Source organism: Penaeus monodon, chromosome 14 (assembly GCF_015228065.2).
Source record: "Penaeus monodon isolate SGIC_2016 chromosome 14, NSTDA_Pmon_1, whole genome shotgun sequence".
NCBI classification, from domain to species: domain Eukaryota; kingdom Metazoa; phylum Arthropoda; class Malacostraca; order Decapoda; family Penaeidae; genus Penaeus; species Penaeus monodon.
Genome location: NC_051399.1, coordinates 20,951,964 through 20,969,127, shown reverse-complemented (window position 1 = coordinate 20,969,127; position 17,164 = coordinate 20,951,964). Strand labels below are relative to the sequence as shown.

At 34.7% G+C, this 17,164-nt stretch overlaps 2 protein-coding genes across 2 annotated transcripts in view; one reads left to right on the top strand and one right to left on the bottom strand.

The window, feature by feature from the left end:
* LOC119580639 (kinesin-like protein KIF20A) overlaps positions 1-7,237 on the bottom strand; it is a 37,009-nt gene extending 29,772 nt beyond the window's left edge. The window contains exons 1-10 of the mRNA XM_037928743.1: positions 7,115-7,237; positions 5,243-5,316; positions 4,613-4,763; positions 3,931-4,037; positions 2,303-2,457; positions 1,729-1,943; positions 1,409-1,484; positions 1,003-1,212; positions 693-876; positions 462-590 (exon numbers count right to left, since the gene is read on the bottom strand). Of these exons, the coding sequence (XP_037784671.1) occupies positions 462-590; positions 693-876; positions 1,003-1,212; positions 1,409-1,484; positions 1,729-1,943; positions 2,303-2,457; positions 3,931-4,037; positions 4,613-4,763; positions 5,243-5,292 (1,277 nt within the window). The 5' untranslated portion in view covers positions 5,293-5,316; positions 7,115-7,237. The remainder of the gene's footprint in view (positions 1-461; positions 591-692; positions 877-1,002; positions 1,213-1,408; positions 1,485-1,728; positions 1,944-2,302; positions 2,458-3,930; positions 4,038-4,612; positions 4,764-5,242; positions 5,317-7,114) is intronic.
* A 201-nt stretch (positions 7,238-7,438) lies between these two features.
* On the top strand, positions 7,439-14,691 carry LOC119580971 (inositol polyphosphate 1-phosphatase-like). The gene is made up of 8 exons (XM_037929219.1): positions 7,439-7,574; positions 10,880-11,086; positions 11,686-11,808; positions 12,093-12,234; positions 13,388-13,559; positions 13,886-14,120; positions 14,220-14,324; positions 14,502-14,691. Exons 2-8 carry the CDS (start codon positions 10,886-10,888, stop codon positions 14,661-14,663), a joined length of 1,140 nt encoding a protein of 379 aa, XP_037785147.1. The 5' UTR covers positions 7,439-7,574; positions 10,880-10,885; the 3' UTR covers positions 14,664-14,691.
* Positions 14,692-17,164: the final 2,473 nt, after the last annotated feature.

Here is a 17,164-nt window from a genome sequence, read left to right as displayed (position 1 = left end):
TCAAAAATTTGTCATAGAACGATGATTTTGTTTTAAATGCCCTTTGGAACATTTAAAACACCTTAAAAACTTAATCTTGCTTTATTTTAACGCCCCAAGTTTATGAAATGAAAAAAGTTCCTATATGAAACCCACATTCTCTAGAGATGTATTTCCCTGGATTCACCAAAAATTCTTATTTTATTAAGCTTTTGTAAATGAAGCCATTGAAACACCCAACTATCACTATGTAACTTTATAAATGGCAAATTGAGTATAGCAAGCCTGGACTGGACCAATTCTATATTTTAGGTGGCTAATGAAAGTGTCATGATCACACATGATATATTTGATATTAGAACAGCTGTAAAAGCATAACGTATTAATAGCCTAAAATTAATTTCTATGAGCTTCCTGAATATTCCCTTGTACACTACACATACATACACACTAGAATTAAGTAGACTATCAGGGTACCATACCTTAAAGCCTCAATACATCGACTTAGCACAAGCAGAGAGGAATTAATATTTCCTGCCTCCTTTAGTCGGTCATGACTTCCATGGGTCTTTCCTGCCCGTTCTGCACCAGCAAGGTCACACACTGACAACCTAAAAATACAGTACACAATTACCCAAAATATTTTATGACCACCATGATATGAAAGGCAGGAATACCAAAATTCTATTAATATTTAAAAACACAGAACTTACATTGAAACTCTTGCAACATGAGGATTCTGAGCATCAGCCATCCTGATCAGCTTAATTGTGAAAATGCAATGTGAACGAGAAGAATTATGGTTTAGTCTGGTTGTAGCAAAGTGAAGGTTTTGGCGCCCAATTTCCAAAAGTTTCCATGCCTCCTCAGCACTTCGGACTCTCACTTCCTGTAACCCTATTAAAATCACACATTACAACTTTCTACTCTTAAAAATTAAAATGTCTCATACTACTCACTACTTCAATTTAAATGGTAATCAACACAAAAAAGCAACAGATTTTTCAAACAAAATTTCCTTACCTTTTATGTAAATGGCACTATTCCTATCTTCTCCCAACATTAGAGGGTTACGTTTATTCTTTTTGCATGTTGGCATTTTCTCTAACAAGTCATAGATATATTCATTATATATCTCAGCAAATGAAACAAAAACCGCATACACAGTATTTTCCGAGTTTTCCAACTCAAGAGCTGTATCATCTTGACAACGGTTATCAATGACAGATGAAACTGGAGAAAGCAGGAAACATTAATAATAGGAACAATGACAATTAGCAAGATATAATTTTGCCTCTAACCGAGGCAATCTGAAAACACAATTGTATTCTTCAAATATGTGTTCAAGCACAAATATGAAATTTGGTTGAAAATTTACATTTGCAACAAATTGTGAAAAGGGTATTTTAAATATGATAATGAATCTTACCTCTACTAATGTCACTGGCTGTTGATGGATATGAGGTATTAAGAGAACAGTCCCCAAAGGAAATTTTTGAAAGACTCTGAAAAAATTGATAAATTACTGCATCATATACCGCAAAATAAAAATGACCTCAACATGTTAATATTAATAATAATAATAATAATAATAACAACAAAAACAACAGAAAAAAAATAATTGATTAATTTTAATTCTAAGACCTCTAACTGAATATTTCCTTGGTAAATGGATACAGATGAAACATATCAATTAATTATAACCATATTTCAATGCCAGCCATAAGTGTCATGCATAATAATACTAACCATTGTTGACTGAGAGAAAGTTGACCCTAGATCTGAAGTTATCTTGAAGATTTTCTCTTTCTTCTCTTCTTCCTTTCTAATATCATTTTCTTCAAGACGCAACACACCACAAAAGTAGCGGGGTTTGAGGTCATTGGGTTCATATTGCTGCTCCCCCACTGTGTTGAAAAGTACCTCAAGAGTACGAGGTAAAATACCAGCATCATTAGGTGTACCTGGAAAGAGGGCCATATTTGTTAAATTAGATCCTCTATGTTATAGAAAATATATCTTTATGTGAATTCCATCTAGCTAAATGTGAGAACACAGAACATATAGTATGATCTCCTTTCTTGCTAGTTGTTTTTGATGCTTTAGGAAATCTGAAAATAAGTTTAGATGATAATAAAAATGGCTTAGCAATTCTTTGTACTGTATTCCAGCCAACTTTTCCCAAAACTTTAGTATTATGGCTAAAGAAATGTTCAATCTTTTGATACCAAACTTATTTTTTAGTGGAGGAAAAAATAAAGTAAATAAATAATAACATTTTATTATGAGAAACCAATTTTTGTTCATTATATCAAGTTCTTACCCTGTACAGTAAAAGTTTTCCCTGAGTTTGTGGCTCCATAAGTGAACAGTAAACAATTTTGTCCATTTACAAAATCCTTCACTAGTCCTAAGGTAGATCCATTAAATAATTCTTTCTGGTTTGTAGTTGGTCCATAGATTTGAGAAAATGTGAACCTGAAATGAGAAAATCAGTAGGCTAAAATGCTATATTGCAATCTAACTCTATTATGCATAGCATTGAAACAAACTACTTTTCAAATTCATAATCAAGCACACTTTTGTGTGTAAATAAGCACATTCATTACCTAGATATCTTCATATACTTATACATATACATTTAAAGAATCATGGGAGTAACTTGTGTAAACACACATTAAGCAATTCAAATACAAGCTGCAGATCAACATACTGACTGTTAAGAAGAATATTTAATTTCCTTATATAAGATTTACCACAGAGTATGAACATGTATTTGTGGGGGTAAACACATACTTCTATATGTGAATGTGTAGATTTAACTCCATGCCACCAGGAAAATTTACTGTTCAATGTAGTCTTGGTTTGTGAAATGCCTTTCCACATAGATGGCTCCACAGGTACTTAGCCACAAAGGAGTCAATTAGTAAACCTTGTTATCAGACCTGATTTCACCTTTCCTTGATTTTTTTTTAATGCTATCAATATCAGTGCTGTTATTATTACCATAGACATTATATTTAGCAAAAATGCTACTGACATCGCTCACCACTGGGGGGGGGGGATAAAAGAATAAATAAATAAATAAATAAAATAAAATAAAATCAGAAAGTAAAAGAAAGGGGTAAATGGTGTGATAGCTGATACTAGTAATTGGCTCTCAGGTAACTTAGCATTGTAGCAACCATGACCTGCAAACTGTACAACTCCACTCCACATTCTTCCAGGTTGAGTCACACCAGGTCCAATAGCCTCATCATTGCTCTCTCACCAGCAGGCGCTTCTTGTGACTGACTGCCAAGACCACACTGGTGACCCAAAAGTGACATGTCATGGCCTTTCACTTGTTCGCTTGGCTGAAGGGGGAGTAGCTGTAGCAGCCATGACCTGCAACCTGCATAATTCAACTCCACATACTTCCCAGGTTGGGTCAGGCCAAGCCTAACAGTGTCATCTGAACTCTCTCACCAGCAGGCACTTTTCACAACCTACCACCAAGACCTGACTGGTTGACCACAGACACCTCGCTACTCTCTGGTTGAACCGCAGGCTCCCCTCGTTCCCAGTTAGCTGACACAGCTCCTGAACAGGATCTAGAATGGAGATCATCAACTCACGATCCTCCAGAGTACCTCAGCAAACAGCAGCAGCAAGGACTGCTGACTGGGGAGCCTCTCTGGCTCCCCCATAAACCTCCACTTCATCTACAACCAGCCTAACAGTGGGAACTCACCTCCATTCCAATTACTACATAAAGAGTTAAATCACTACACAAATGGTAGATGCACCCCATCTATTACAATACTTATGTAGCCATCTATGTGTAAAGATAATTAATAAACTAAACTCACAGTGGGCATAGCAGGTGTATACATGCCATCCCTGGTGGCATTGGGTTAATATTTCTAAATGTCTTTTTCTTAACTATAATCTCTTCAGCAATAAACTTACTTTTGACTGAGTTTTGTAATGCCATTTGTGCTATTCTTGAAAGTGTTTGAGGAAGCAGGAGCTGTAAGGATGATGTTGTGGTTGTCCAAAATATCAACCTGTGTATCCTGAAAAAAAGGGAACAGTTATACTCTAGATCAGCCGTGGGTAATACAAGGTTCTGTAAATCTTTCATTCAAGCCTAATCCTAGTTGAATTCAAGAGAGATTGATATTCCAAAACAGATACCTCAGACCTTTCCCCTTCCCTGAGTGCCTGGCAGTCCTAGTAAAATTTGGAGAGAGAGAGTGAGGGAGGGAGAGTGAGTGAGTGAGTGAGGGAGAGGGAGGGAGGGAGAGAGAGAGAGAGAGAGAGAGAGAGAGAGAGAGAGAGAGAGAGAGAGAGAGAGAGAGAGAGAGGGAGGGAGGGAGGGAGAGAGATTTAAAGGTTTGGTTTTGATTCTAATTATTACAATGGATATTCTTGGTGTGACATACTGTCCAGTTCATTTTGCTTCCAAATGACTTCCTGTGTGCAAGGAATGGCCAGGGTTACCATCCACTGGCAGCGAGCGATTTGAACACAGGTCAAAACGATTGCTGCACAGCACACGAGAGAGAGAGAGAGAGATGGGGGGGAAGAGATATAGAATGAGAGAGAGAGCAGAGGGCAGGGATAGATTTGACAAATAAAACTTTCATACCTCATTTACTTCTTGTTCATCAGGTAGACTTGGCCTTACTCTCAGGTAAACTTTGAGATTCTCTACATCAACCTCCTCAATAGGGATGGACTGGAAGACATCATTCAGATTCTTACATGGATCAAATGTACTTGCCAGGTCTGGTGCAAATCTGCAATTGATTCATGACCATGTAATGAAACAAGAAACTTGCCTCTTCAAATGAAACAAATATAAGAATATATATTAGAATTATTGATTACATTTTGTTACATAGACCCTTTGGGGAAGTGACCAAGTACGGGTAGGAAAAACATATAATACAAGGGAAACACAACATAAAGCTGAGAGATCATCAAATTCTAATAAATCTTTCTTCTGACATAGTTGTCATTAATTGATAAAGTTATTGAAACCTAGTAATAAATTTGTCAACTGTTGTGGCCTATGGGACATCCCTTAAGCAAAAGAAGTGAAGATGTATATAATCATGAAAGCTATTCTAGTATTATCCTACATCACAAATGAAATATGAAAACTGGTCAGTAAGGAGTAACAAAGTCTACATAAATATCCTACAACATGAGCAAGGAAAAAAGTAAATAAATAAATAAATAAATACCAAAAAGAAAATAAGAAACATTAACTCACTCATAGTCACTGGCATGTAGATATGACAATCGATCTATTGCCCGGCTCATGTCTACTACAAGTGTTTGCGTTCTCTGAAAAGAAAATGGTCTTAGAACAGTTTACACGCCGAAAAATATGTAATTCATTACCAGTCATCTTTTAAATAATTATTATAATATATATCATCAATTAAAATACTGGAGGACTGCTGTGAAAGATGGAAACCTGAATATCATAAGGTAAAGGCTAGTTTTCCTTGCTCTATAGCAAAATTGTATGGTATAACTATTAACTCCCTAACCATCAGGTTTTGGTTTAGGAGCACATGAATCCAGTTCTGCATAAGCTCCAAGTGTCAACCCAGTGTGAATCTTGTGGGGCAGTCTCTGGGAACCCTGCATGCAGACAATGAACCCTGTAGCCTGCCATGGTCACAGCATGATACTTAATTGTAGTTTTCATGTTGTGTTGCTCTTGGAGTGAGTACATGGTAGGGTCCCCAGTTCCTTTCCACGGAGAGTGCCGGTGTTACCTTTTTAGGTAAACATTCTCTCTATTTTATCTGGGCTTCGGACCAGCACTGACTTGGGCTGGCTTGGCCACCCAGTGGCTGGGTAGGCAATCGAGGTGAAGTTCCTTGCCCAAGGGAACAACGCGCCGGCCGGTGACTCGAACCCTTGAACTCAGATTGCCGTTGTGACAGTCTTGAGTCCGACGCTCTAACCATTCGGCTACCGCGGCCTTATTCATGTATATATACATATATAAATATGTATATATACAAAAACACACACACACACGTGTGTGTATGTATGTATATATATATATATATATATATATATATATATATATATATTATATATATGTGTGTGTGTGTTGTGTGTGTGTGTGTGTGGTGTGTGTGTGTGTGTGTGTGTATGTTGTGTGTGTGTATGTGTGTGTGTATGTGTGTGTGTGTGTATGTATGTGTGGTATGTGTGTGTGTATGTGTGTGTGTGTGTGTGTGTATGTGGTGTGGTGTGATGTGTGTGTGTTGTGTGTGTGTGTGTGTGCGTATTTGTGTGTGTGTATTTGTGTGTGTGTATGTGTGTGTGTGTATGTGTGTGTGTGTGTGTGTGTGTGTGTGTGTGTGTGTGTGTGTGTGTGTGTGTGTGTGTGTGTGGTTAGAACAGTTTTTGTGAATTCCTAAAAATCCCCAAGGCTGTTGGCTAAAGTAATAGTGACAGTCTGAAAACAGCTAGTCACTTTGTTAACAATTATCCATGGTTTAATTTACGCTAAAATATTGGAGCAAAATCTTTCTTTTATTATATTCTCTACTGCATCTTGTACCTTTATTTTCAATTTGTACATCTTTTACCATAGATGAAAAATGTCTCAGTTTTTGTGAAGATAGCCATTACATTTTTAAAAAAAAATAAAATCCGGATTATCATTCACTAAAACATTTTCAATCTTCCAGCAAACTTTTTCATGTGAAAACCTTTATAAGCTGGGCTAACAGCTAAAGTAACTGAAACAACTAAGCATTGCAACAAAGGATGACTTATGCTAATTAAATCTCTGTTCCAATTTCTTTATCAAACGTGTGAAAATCCTTTTTTCTTTGTCAATCGTCTGATTTTATAAACACATATTTGCAAGTTCCATGTGTATATTTATGTGACATTCATATCACTTACACTTCCATTAAATCATATGCAACGCGATTAAGAGTATTTGTTTAACACAAAGCCTCTACTTATAATTTTGCCATTTCCCTTAACACAGCCACTGACTGGCTGACTGCCACAGATAACTGTCTTATTTGCTCCATCAAATAGATTGTTTTCATTGTAATAAGATAGTATCTTTAACAACACCTCTACATAAGAATCCTATAATACTTACAGCATTGGCCGTAGTGTATTTCAAGGCCTACAGCTTTTAGACCCAAACGCAAAGCCGCCAGCATTCAAAACTGCCACAAGAAGGCACACGTTAAGCCCGCCAGCGAACCTTTTTAAATGCCTCAAACGGACCAATCACACGGGCGTTAAGCTGCCGTCCGCTAACAACTGTCGGTAAATACGTATGGATTTTAGATTCATCAAGCTAATTCTTGTAATAATAATTTAATGTAATTTTTTGTAATAAATATTTTTTTAAAATATATATGAAGCGGAACTTAACTGCCACGATTTTAGTATTTTATTTTGGCTGCAGTCAGCTGATCGTCTGCGGCGGAGGAAGAACAACAAACAAATCATCAGCGTCAAAGTCTCGCTCCCGGATCCGCGGAAGGCTACAGGGAAATTTTACTTTACGGCTTAGTTAGCTTCCGACAGGCGCCGAGGGAATCTGTAAAAGTGTATGTAGTAGTGGTTAGAGGTGAATATAAATTGCGTTGTCAATTGAAGGGTTGAAAACATGCAGTGCATTCTTAAATATGATCCTGTAGTCCGCGAATGTATAAATAATTCATTTCAAGTGGAAGGTAAGATCCTGTTTAGCAGGATTGAAGGGGATGGACACAGTGGTAAGGGAATATTGATTGCAAGGTATGTAGGCTGTGACAATTGTTTGAGTACTAGTAATAATTTAGAAAGAACCATGCAATCTTATAAAAATAAATCTAGTACAATAAAGCCTTATATTATTTGAGTAATTTGTATACACAGAAAAGAAGTTTGTCAGTTGTGAAATTGCCAAATCCAAAAAATCAAACAGATGAATAAAATGAAATTGGTTCTGCAGGCATAGAAGTTCCATACTTCTATTGCTCTCAGATGCTGTGATATAAAATAAAGAAGAGCAATAGAAGTTTCTTTAATATTCATAATTTATTTAAGGATAATAAGAGGGAGATTATCTCCCGAGATGAGTTTTGCCCCAGCACACCTCGGTGGCTCTCAGACTGAGCCATCCCATCTTTTTTATGTGATACCATGCTTTATCATCCATTTCGATGTTTGCCAATATTCATAACATCTGTCAGTAACCCCCTTCTCCTCCTGTTATTTATCAAAAAGAATTGTGGGGATGATGTGGCCATCAGCTATGAGATATTGTCACAAGATGTGATACAGGCTAGTAATTGCCCAGTAACAGTGGGTAAAGTTTTTGACAAAGGCAAGCAAGGCCAGGCATACATTAGTATGCACTACTTTATGCCTGGGTGATCATCTGGCTTTAGTAGTATTGTAAGACCTGATTTCAGCAGTCAAGACATTAACTTGTGACATGAAGGATCATCTCTAGGCTTCTGTTATTACTGTGATTACTTGTCATGATGTGACAGCAAATCACCCATTAAAGTTGCTAAATGCAAAATCACCAAATGCAAACATGTCAAATACAAAGCTATACAGTATAACAAGCTTAAAGAATACATGTAATACTGTTGTTCGGTATGAAAACTTATCTGCATAAATTGATGTTGATCTTCAAATCCATGGATTTATGCATAAAACAATGCTGTGCTCTCTTACTTTCCATACTGGCAGTGGTCAAGAAACATCCACCATTTGTTTTTTAGCAAGATAGAGTTTTGTAACCATCCCTATATATTCTTATATAGATTTTAATTACTTAATTAATATGGAGCAGTCACTTTTTCATATAATGGTACTTTGATCACATCAGTCTGGTGATACTTTCTTCCTTGTTTATACTTTATACTTAGTTCTCATTCAAGAATATATCAAATGCACCTAGAATAAATACATGTGGTGGAATGGATAATGAAGCACTTATATTTGACCACTTTAATAATATGAATATGCTGTAGTCCACAATTTGCACCAACACAGATGTGTGAGGCTATTATTTAGTGAGCAAGCCTTTCTTTTGCTCTTATATACAAGTTTTATGCTGAATAGGGTAATTTTACTAGCCTCTCAAAGTCTCTTAAATTTCATGCTTGTTTATGCCCTATTATAAAAATTATATATATATATATATATATATATATATATATATATATATAGATATATATATATACATTATATATATATATATAAAATATATATATATATAAAAAATAAATATGATTTGATAAGTATAAGAAATATATACTCCAATATTATAAAAGTATTAACATAATTACTTACTAACATACCCATGATGTGGAAGGTTTACTAACACTGTGTATTTGTTTGTCATGTGGTACTTTGGATATTTGTTTTTGAGTCCCTGTGACAGTTTATTGACCTTGCTGAATATTCATCTTCAGATAAGGTACTGGACAAAATCTGTCTTGCTAGAATATATAGACTCTGGTAAAGGTTTGTTAGCCTTTACCTGAAAACAATCTGTATAGAACAAGCCATCACTTACTGCTAATTCTATATCAGTGAACCCTTTAAGAAGCTGATGAAAGCTATGTATCCCCTTCTCCAGAAATATTCACCCAAACTCAAGTTTGCATGCAATGTGTATTATGTACTTTATTTATTGATATTTTATTTTTTCATACGTATATGGGATACACAATGTGTTATTAAACTTTAAAGAAAAGACTCCTTTATATGCAAAAAGTAATGTTAATTTTTATCAGTGACCCCTGAAACTCATCTCTGGACTCTGAAGGGGTCCATGGACCCCAGCATAAGAACCTCTCTTCTAGATATATACTTCATTGATTTTACTGAAAGCATTTAATATTTATATGTGGTTTACTTGTCTGGGGAAAATTGGCTCAGAGTTGATTTGTTTCAACATAATTGCTTGTCACATCTGGAAACTTTCATACAATGTCTTTCACATAGATATGTAGCTGACAGATGTTTGCATTTGGAAAACTAGTGAGAAAATGATTAAGTAAGGGAGTAAGTTCCCATTTTCTTCAGTTATTGTATCAGCATTGACAGCTTGAGCAATTTAGAAAATATTAATGAACAGTTACCTAAATTAAATAGTTCCAGAGACCAGAATAATAAGTAATTTATTATCATTTATTTATTTCCAGAGGCCAGAATCATCAGTCATTTATTTTCATTTATTGTTTCAGAGACCAGAATCATAAGTCATTTATTTTCATGTATTTATTTAGGATTCAGTTTTAAAAGGTTAGTGGGTACCATAAGAATTTTCCAGATATATATATTTATGTAGTAAATATGTTCAGTATAATCTGTTGATGTAAAAAGTCCATTCTGATCAAAAAAAAATGTATGGACCAAGAGTGGAGTCTGTGTATTAGCATATCTGAATTGAAAAAGGAAATTGCAGTATTGCCATAGACTTGATTTGATAATTTGTAGATTACAAGGAACTGAAAGTATGAGATATAAGACAAATAATTGACAGTCATAATTTGAAATATTGATTATTAAATGATTTACATAAGCACAATACCACATCAAATACTAGCTGGCAGTCTGTCAGAGGAGTCAACTTAGAAGGCTTCTTTGTATTCAGACTCTAGCAAAGGGCTTTAATGGTGACAAATTGAACCTACAGCATTTGTTATTTATCAGGTCTGTGGTAGTAAGATATAAATATGTATTTACTCCCTTTTTTCAGCCTTTCATATATAATTCATGTTGAATAATGCTGTATTAATAATACACTTCATCAGTGGAATGTTTTTTAGGAGTGGCAATTTGGTTTAGTGTGATCAGTATACTATATGATTGTTTGATCATTATGCATAATTTTTCTTTTTATTTATAGGGCAAGATGGAGCTCATTGAAACCCTTTTTAACTTCTCTGAGAAAGCTGGTGAAATTGCACGGACAATACGGAGAGAGCCAAAACTTTTTTCTTTGTTAGTAGAGGAAAAAGGAGAAGACGAAAAAAATCAAAGGTTTGCACAAGACTTTAAGACCCTGGCAGATGTGCTTATCCAAGAAGCTCTCAGGCATCATGTTGCACAAATGGTTGGTTAATATAAAGTACTTCAAAGTGAAAATGCTGTTTTGCAAGATAGTGGGAGACTTGGTTGTTTGAAAATACTTTAAAAATTGTAGAATTGTTTCACATTTTTGTGAAGGGAAGTGCACAAGTGTCTCAGTTCTATGTAAAGAAAAAAAATAATAATGAAAAAATCAAATTCCTAGTGTGTGTATATATATTACATCCCAATTTCCTATTTATGGGATTAGACTCAGAGGTCTGAGTTTCCTTTGCTTCTGCTTAAATAGGCTTGTAGTTATTTTGAGTACAAGGTGTGTTACCTACTCTTCATACATCTACCACATAGCAAAGGAATCCACAGAATATGAATGTCTGGCTTTCTTGGGGTTTATTTAGGCAAACTACATATGAGTCTACAACAATATCTACTCCAATATTTACATTTAATCTATGATAGAGTGTAAATTTGAATTATTGGAAAATTCAAGTAAGAAGAAATTAGTAAATCATTAGACTATTATTTACTTTTTTTCCTTCTAAATTTTCATATCATTTGTATAGTATAATTTTCAAATGAATGTATTTTTTAGAATACAGATTGTAATTTTGCTTTACACTACAGATTCCATCACTTGGAGAACATGTACATGGGGAAGAGAGTGCTGAATTTACAAATACTCTTGGGGAGCGGGTTATTGTCCAGATTTGTGCAACAAAAGAAGAGACCGCTACACTTCTTGAGAAGGTGAGAATATGAATTTGATCATTTGGTTATATAAGGATATTCTTTTCCTTATCTTAAAAGAACAGCCTAAAAATCCTTAAATTCTTATCAGTGAATCAGAGAACTTGGCATTCATATATTACATTTTTTGCTTGTAAGTGTGCCTATTACAGCATGTAGAATATTAGGCCAGTGTGATAGGATTGTCAAGAGTAAGAGCTCTAGAGGAAGTGTTTATAAGACCTTTCATTACTTTATTTTCATTATTAATTGATAAAGATTTGTGTGATTTTAATTAATTGCAGGTTTTAGATGGCAACAAAGAAGCAGCAGAACTATTGGCAGCTGTTGTTCATACAGCTGTTATTGTAAAACCTGACTCAACATTAGCTGCCAAAATACCCAAAATACCTCTGGATAACTTGGGTATATGGATTGATCCTATTGGTAAGTTGACCATATTACTGACAGTTACATAGATTTGAAACTACTCAGGTTTAATACAGTGTGGGATACTTTCAATGGATAGAATTATAAAACAGAAAAGTTTATATGAACATTACCAGACTTTTAGACTAATGGCTCTTCATTGGACATTCATCTTATACAAAAAGATAAACAGTTGTGAATGTATTACATACAAAATATGTGGTATGTCTGATAGGTAGGTACTATAAAGTGTCATCTATGCATTAGGACCATTGAACATAGAGTACTTTCAAGAAACAGGGGCAAATACAATCTTTGTTGTTCTCCATTATTTTGATTGTGGTGACCTGGCCAATCCCATTGCTGGATTTTGTTAATCCAGTAGATGCAGGATTGGTCATGCATCTACCAGTAATTCCTCCGTAAGCCTGAAGACTAGTTTGGAGGAACTTTTAGTCTGTGGAGATTTCTATTGAACTTTAAGAATTGTCTCCTCCCTCGTTTAGAATATTGTGCCAGTGACAGCCTCATGATTAATTATAAACCTTGATGACCTTTTTTCTGAGTATTTCATAGTCAAGGGGCTAAAATAACCCATGCCTTACTTTTTGAATTTCTAGTTACTCAGAGGTTAGTAATCAGAGGCAAGCAGTTTTCTTTGCATTTTGTGAATAGTCTTTGTAAAGGGAATGGTGTTGCTTTTTCCATCCAACAAAAGTCAGTCTGTTTGAAAGGGAGAAAGGCAGTGTGTATCTCTTCTTTGGAAGGGGTATTTTGCTGACTTCTGAGTCTATTTTGATGATGATAGTTGATTATTGTTATTAATAAACTATACACTAGTATCAAAAGAAGGACTAGATCTGCATATAGCTCTGCTGTGCACCTTTAGAACAAATATATAGGTTAGAACTTTGAATGTGTTTTATAACATCTTAAAGTAACTGAATTTTATCATAAAGATATTTTTATTGCAAGACATCTACAACTATGTGTATATGAACTAGTTATTGAATATTTGAAATAATAATCAAGTATACTGCATTACCTAACAGTATTTAAAGAATTTATTTCAAAACATTATAAGTATTAAACTGATTTGAGGATCATCAAGGGGATAAAAAGTATAGGTGGTGAAATATTAAGCTGATATATGAAACCAGTTTTATTTCAGATTCCACTGGTGAATATGTTAGAGGTGAAATTGGAAAGCTAAATGGAAGCATATACAGCAGTGGACTTCCAAGTGTGACTATCCTCATTGGTTTTTATGACCGCTTTACTGGTGAAATACTAGGAGGGGTTGTTAATCATCCCTTTGCTGTGTATGATGAAGAAAACCAAAGGTATGTATCCTTCTTTCCTAAGAAAATAATACATACTTTCTAAATTAAATGTTCTGGTCTGAGCATAACCAGTTGTTTGAAGTTGTTACATTTCTCTACACTTTATATTCCTTAACAAATATTTACTCTTGATTGATATGATTAATGATTTTATTTTCATGACTTTACTTATATTTCATGTGCTCCATGTGTTATAATTTGTAGTATTATGATATTTTTTCTCTTGAAAATCATCATAATATATATTAATTAAGATGGCCTAGGATGAATAGAGTGATATAAGGGTATTTAATATTTTGATTTTCAAATGCATTGTTGCTTTTCAGTTGGCATGGGCAAATTTACTGGAGTGTCAGTTATAATGATGTTAGAGTCCATAATATGCAGAGCCATAAACTTGCCTCTGATGCTACTCGTCCAGTAATAGTGATGTCGTCCAGTGAAGATGTAAAAGTACAGGAAATGCTTGGAAAGAAGTTTGACATTGTTTATGCTTCTGGTGCTGGATACAAACTTCTTGTTGTTGCACTTGGACAGGTGGTAGCATATGTTTGCTCCAAAGTAAGTTTTATGTTTTTAGATTTTCTTTGGTAAATTGTTTCATATATGAAATTTTAGTTAACACATATATGATACAAAAAATCATTGCTTATCTGTTAGGGTTCAACTTTCCGGTGGGACACAGCAGCACCTCATGGTTTGCTGCAAGCCTTGGGAGGTGGTGTAGTTGTCTACAGACAGTTATTAAGCTCTGCTGAAGATAATGTACGTAATAGGTATTAAAATTTTTCTAAATATAACAAAACAGAAATTACTTTGTGGTTGATTTTATGCATGTCACTTGGACATATTTGATGTTCATAAGCAATCGGTATTTCAGTACTGATAATGATTTACCCTCACTGATTAATGCATTAATGATATTACTTTTCTGCATTTCAGCATATATCGGAAGATATGTTGAAAAGTATTCAGATAAAATACCACAAGCCAAATGTTGATTCACCAAAAGCCAGCTTACAATGGAGCAATGCAGGAGGAATTGTGGCTTATAGGGAGACTGAAGTATTACCAACCATTTTAGAATGTTTGAGAAACTCATAGATAAGATTTTTTTTTTTTTTTTTTTTTATAAAGAGTAAACAATAAATTGGGCACATATAGCTTTGCAGTTGTTCTGTCTGTGGTTATTGATGAACTTTGTGATATTTAGATTTGGTACAAGGGTACAAAATCTAGTACACTTTTGAATAGTATTTCTTTATTTTTATCTTCAGAAATTATACTTATTATTTTACTTGAGATTATAAGATAGGATACCCACAATATTCATTGGAAGTATATTAATTCAACGAGATTCTCAGTTATAAATGAGATATATTTCACAGCATTCAATTATATAAGATAAAGTATGCAATGGAACTTTTAAATTTTTTATATCAGAAAAGACAGACTTCTCTATTTTACCTTGATAAAAATTTTGGCTCCCATTTTTGACATTCAGCCCATATTATGTATTTAAGAGAAGAATATGACTTTGTATAGATATGATAATACATTTTTTTATTATAAAGATAACCTGAGATATTAATATATTGTGCATGTTGATATAAAATTTTACAATATGTGTGCATGCATGTGTGAGTGTGAGTGTGTTTGTGCCTTTATAAAAAAAAAAATGTTACTTTCCATATTTTTTAACCCAATGTCTGTGAGTTTATGTACTGTCCCCTTTAGATATTTGTGAGTTTTCTTACTTACAGATGGTTCCATGTGTGCTCAGCCACCAAGCAGTCAATCAGTTGGCCCTAGTGACCACACCCGATTTCCCCATTCCTTGAATTTGCGGAAAAAATTGTTTTTCTTTCTAATAACATTTATATTGACATTGTTATCATTCTTATTGATATTATGATTATCAGATTATCATTCTTATTGATATTATGATTATTAGATTGTTATTAAAATATTAATAACATCAAAGATAATAAAATAATTGAAATAAAGCTTTCAAAGGAAAAGGGTAAACAGGTGAGATTGTAGCAGCACGACCCCGCAACCTGGAGTTCAGTGTAGTTACCCAGGTTGGGTCACACAGGTCCACAGCCATGTCTGCGCTCATTGGACAGCTGGCTCCCCTCGTTCCCTGCGCGCTTACACAGCGCAGAGCCGAAAAACGAGATCAGCATTCCCCGATCCTCCAGCAGAATCAGACAACAGCAGCAGCACCACAAGGACTGCCCAGTCCTTAGCCGACCGGGGAGCCTGCCGGCTCCCCCATTGATCTCCGACTTACTTCAGCACCCAGCCATACCTGTGGGTACTCACACCCACAACAAACACTCCCCAAACAGATAAGACACCAGTAACCACAAATAGAAGATGTGCAACCATCCATCTTCTATAAGATAAATAAGACTAATAGCTGACTCCTTGGTGACTTGCAGAGCCATCTGTGTGTAAAGATAATAGATGAACTTTTGATTCAATGGGCATGGTATTGTAGTTTTGCCACCCGTGCTAATTGGGTTAACTGAATTGAAGTATTTCATGATAGTTTCTATTTAAAATTATAATTTTGGAGCAGCATATTTCCATCATTTTAATGTATTTAGGTATGTTTTTATGGAAAAAAATATTTCATGTGCTATATCCATTTAGATAACTAATATGATCAAATAAGTTTGTTTCCTCTCCTTTACCTATTCATTCTGGATTTCATCTATTCTTGTCATAAAGCACTGAACACCCATATCCTGGGTGGCAGTTATCCATGCCAAGAACAGTTGAGCCTGCTCTGTATTGTGTAATAAACACTCATTCCCATGTATGGCTGTCTATGCTGATTGAAGAGGTACATCTTTTTATTTTTCATTTAAAGTCATATATGCTGCAGCTAGAATTGTAGACATTGAGGAGAACATGTTTCTTGTACTTTTAATGTATCACTGGTATGACTGACTGTGCCTGTCATGTGGCTTAATTTGGAGTGGGTTAATATTTAGGGATGGTCTCATGTTATGTACTGTAAGATTGTTAACAAAGTAGCTTTCTTTCTAATGCATACTGAGGGCAAGTCTTAGCTACAATGTCTATTATACTTTATATTTTGAAAAATCTGGTTTGTATTCTGTATTTGTTATATATGGTAACTATTGTTGAGCTCCAACAAAAAAGGCACTGTATATGACTATTATAGAGATAAAAAGTGTTCATCAAGATTATATAGCTTCTGTACCTGGGGTGGACATACAGAAATATCTTGACTTGTTCCCTGCATCTGTGTAGAAGTGCAGGAGATAAATTATGATTGCCCAGTATCAGGAATGATAGTGATCTGAGGATAGGTTGTTCATGTATGTTGAAGTAATGAAAAAATTATGCTTTCCACTTTGTTTACCTTATTTACTTAGTGCTTTGTTGAGATAACTCTTGCAGGTGAATGGTGGCTAAGCCTCAAGGCTCCTCAGAAAGAAGTGTGTCATATTATTAACAATAATGGAAATTTCTCTGTTTTGTTTCTTTAGTGGAAAACAGCTGTTAACACTTGAGTTGCTTGTAGTTTTTTTCTGCTTTACAGTACTGAGTTAAACTTATGATATGTA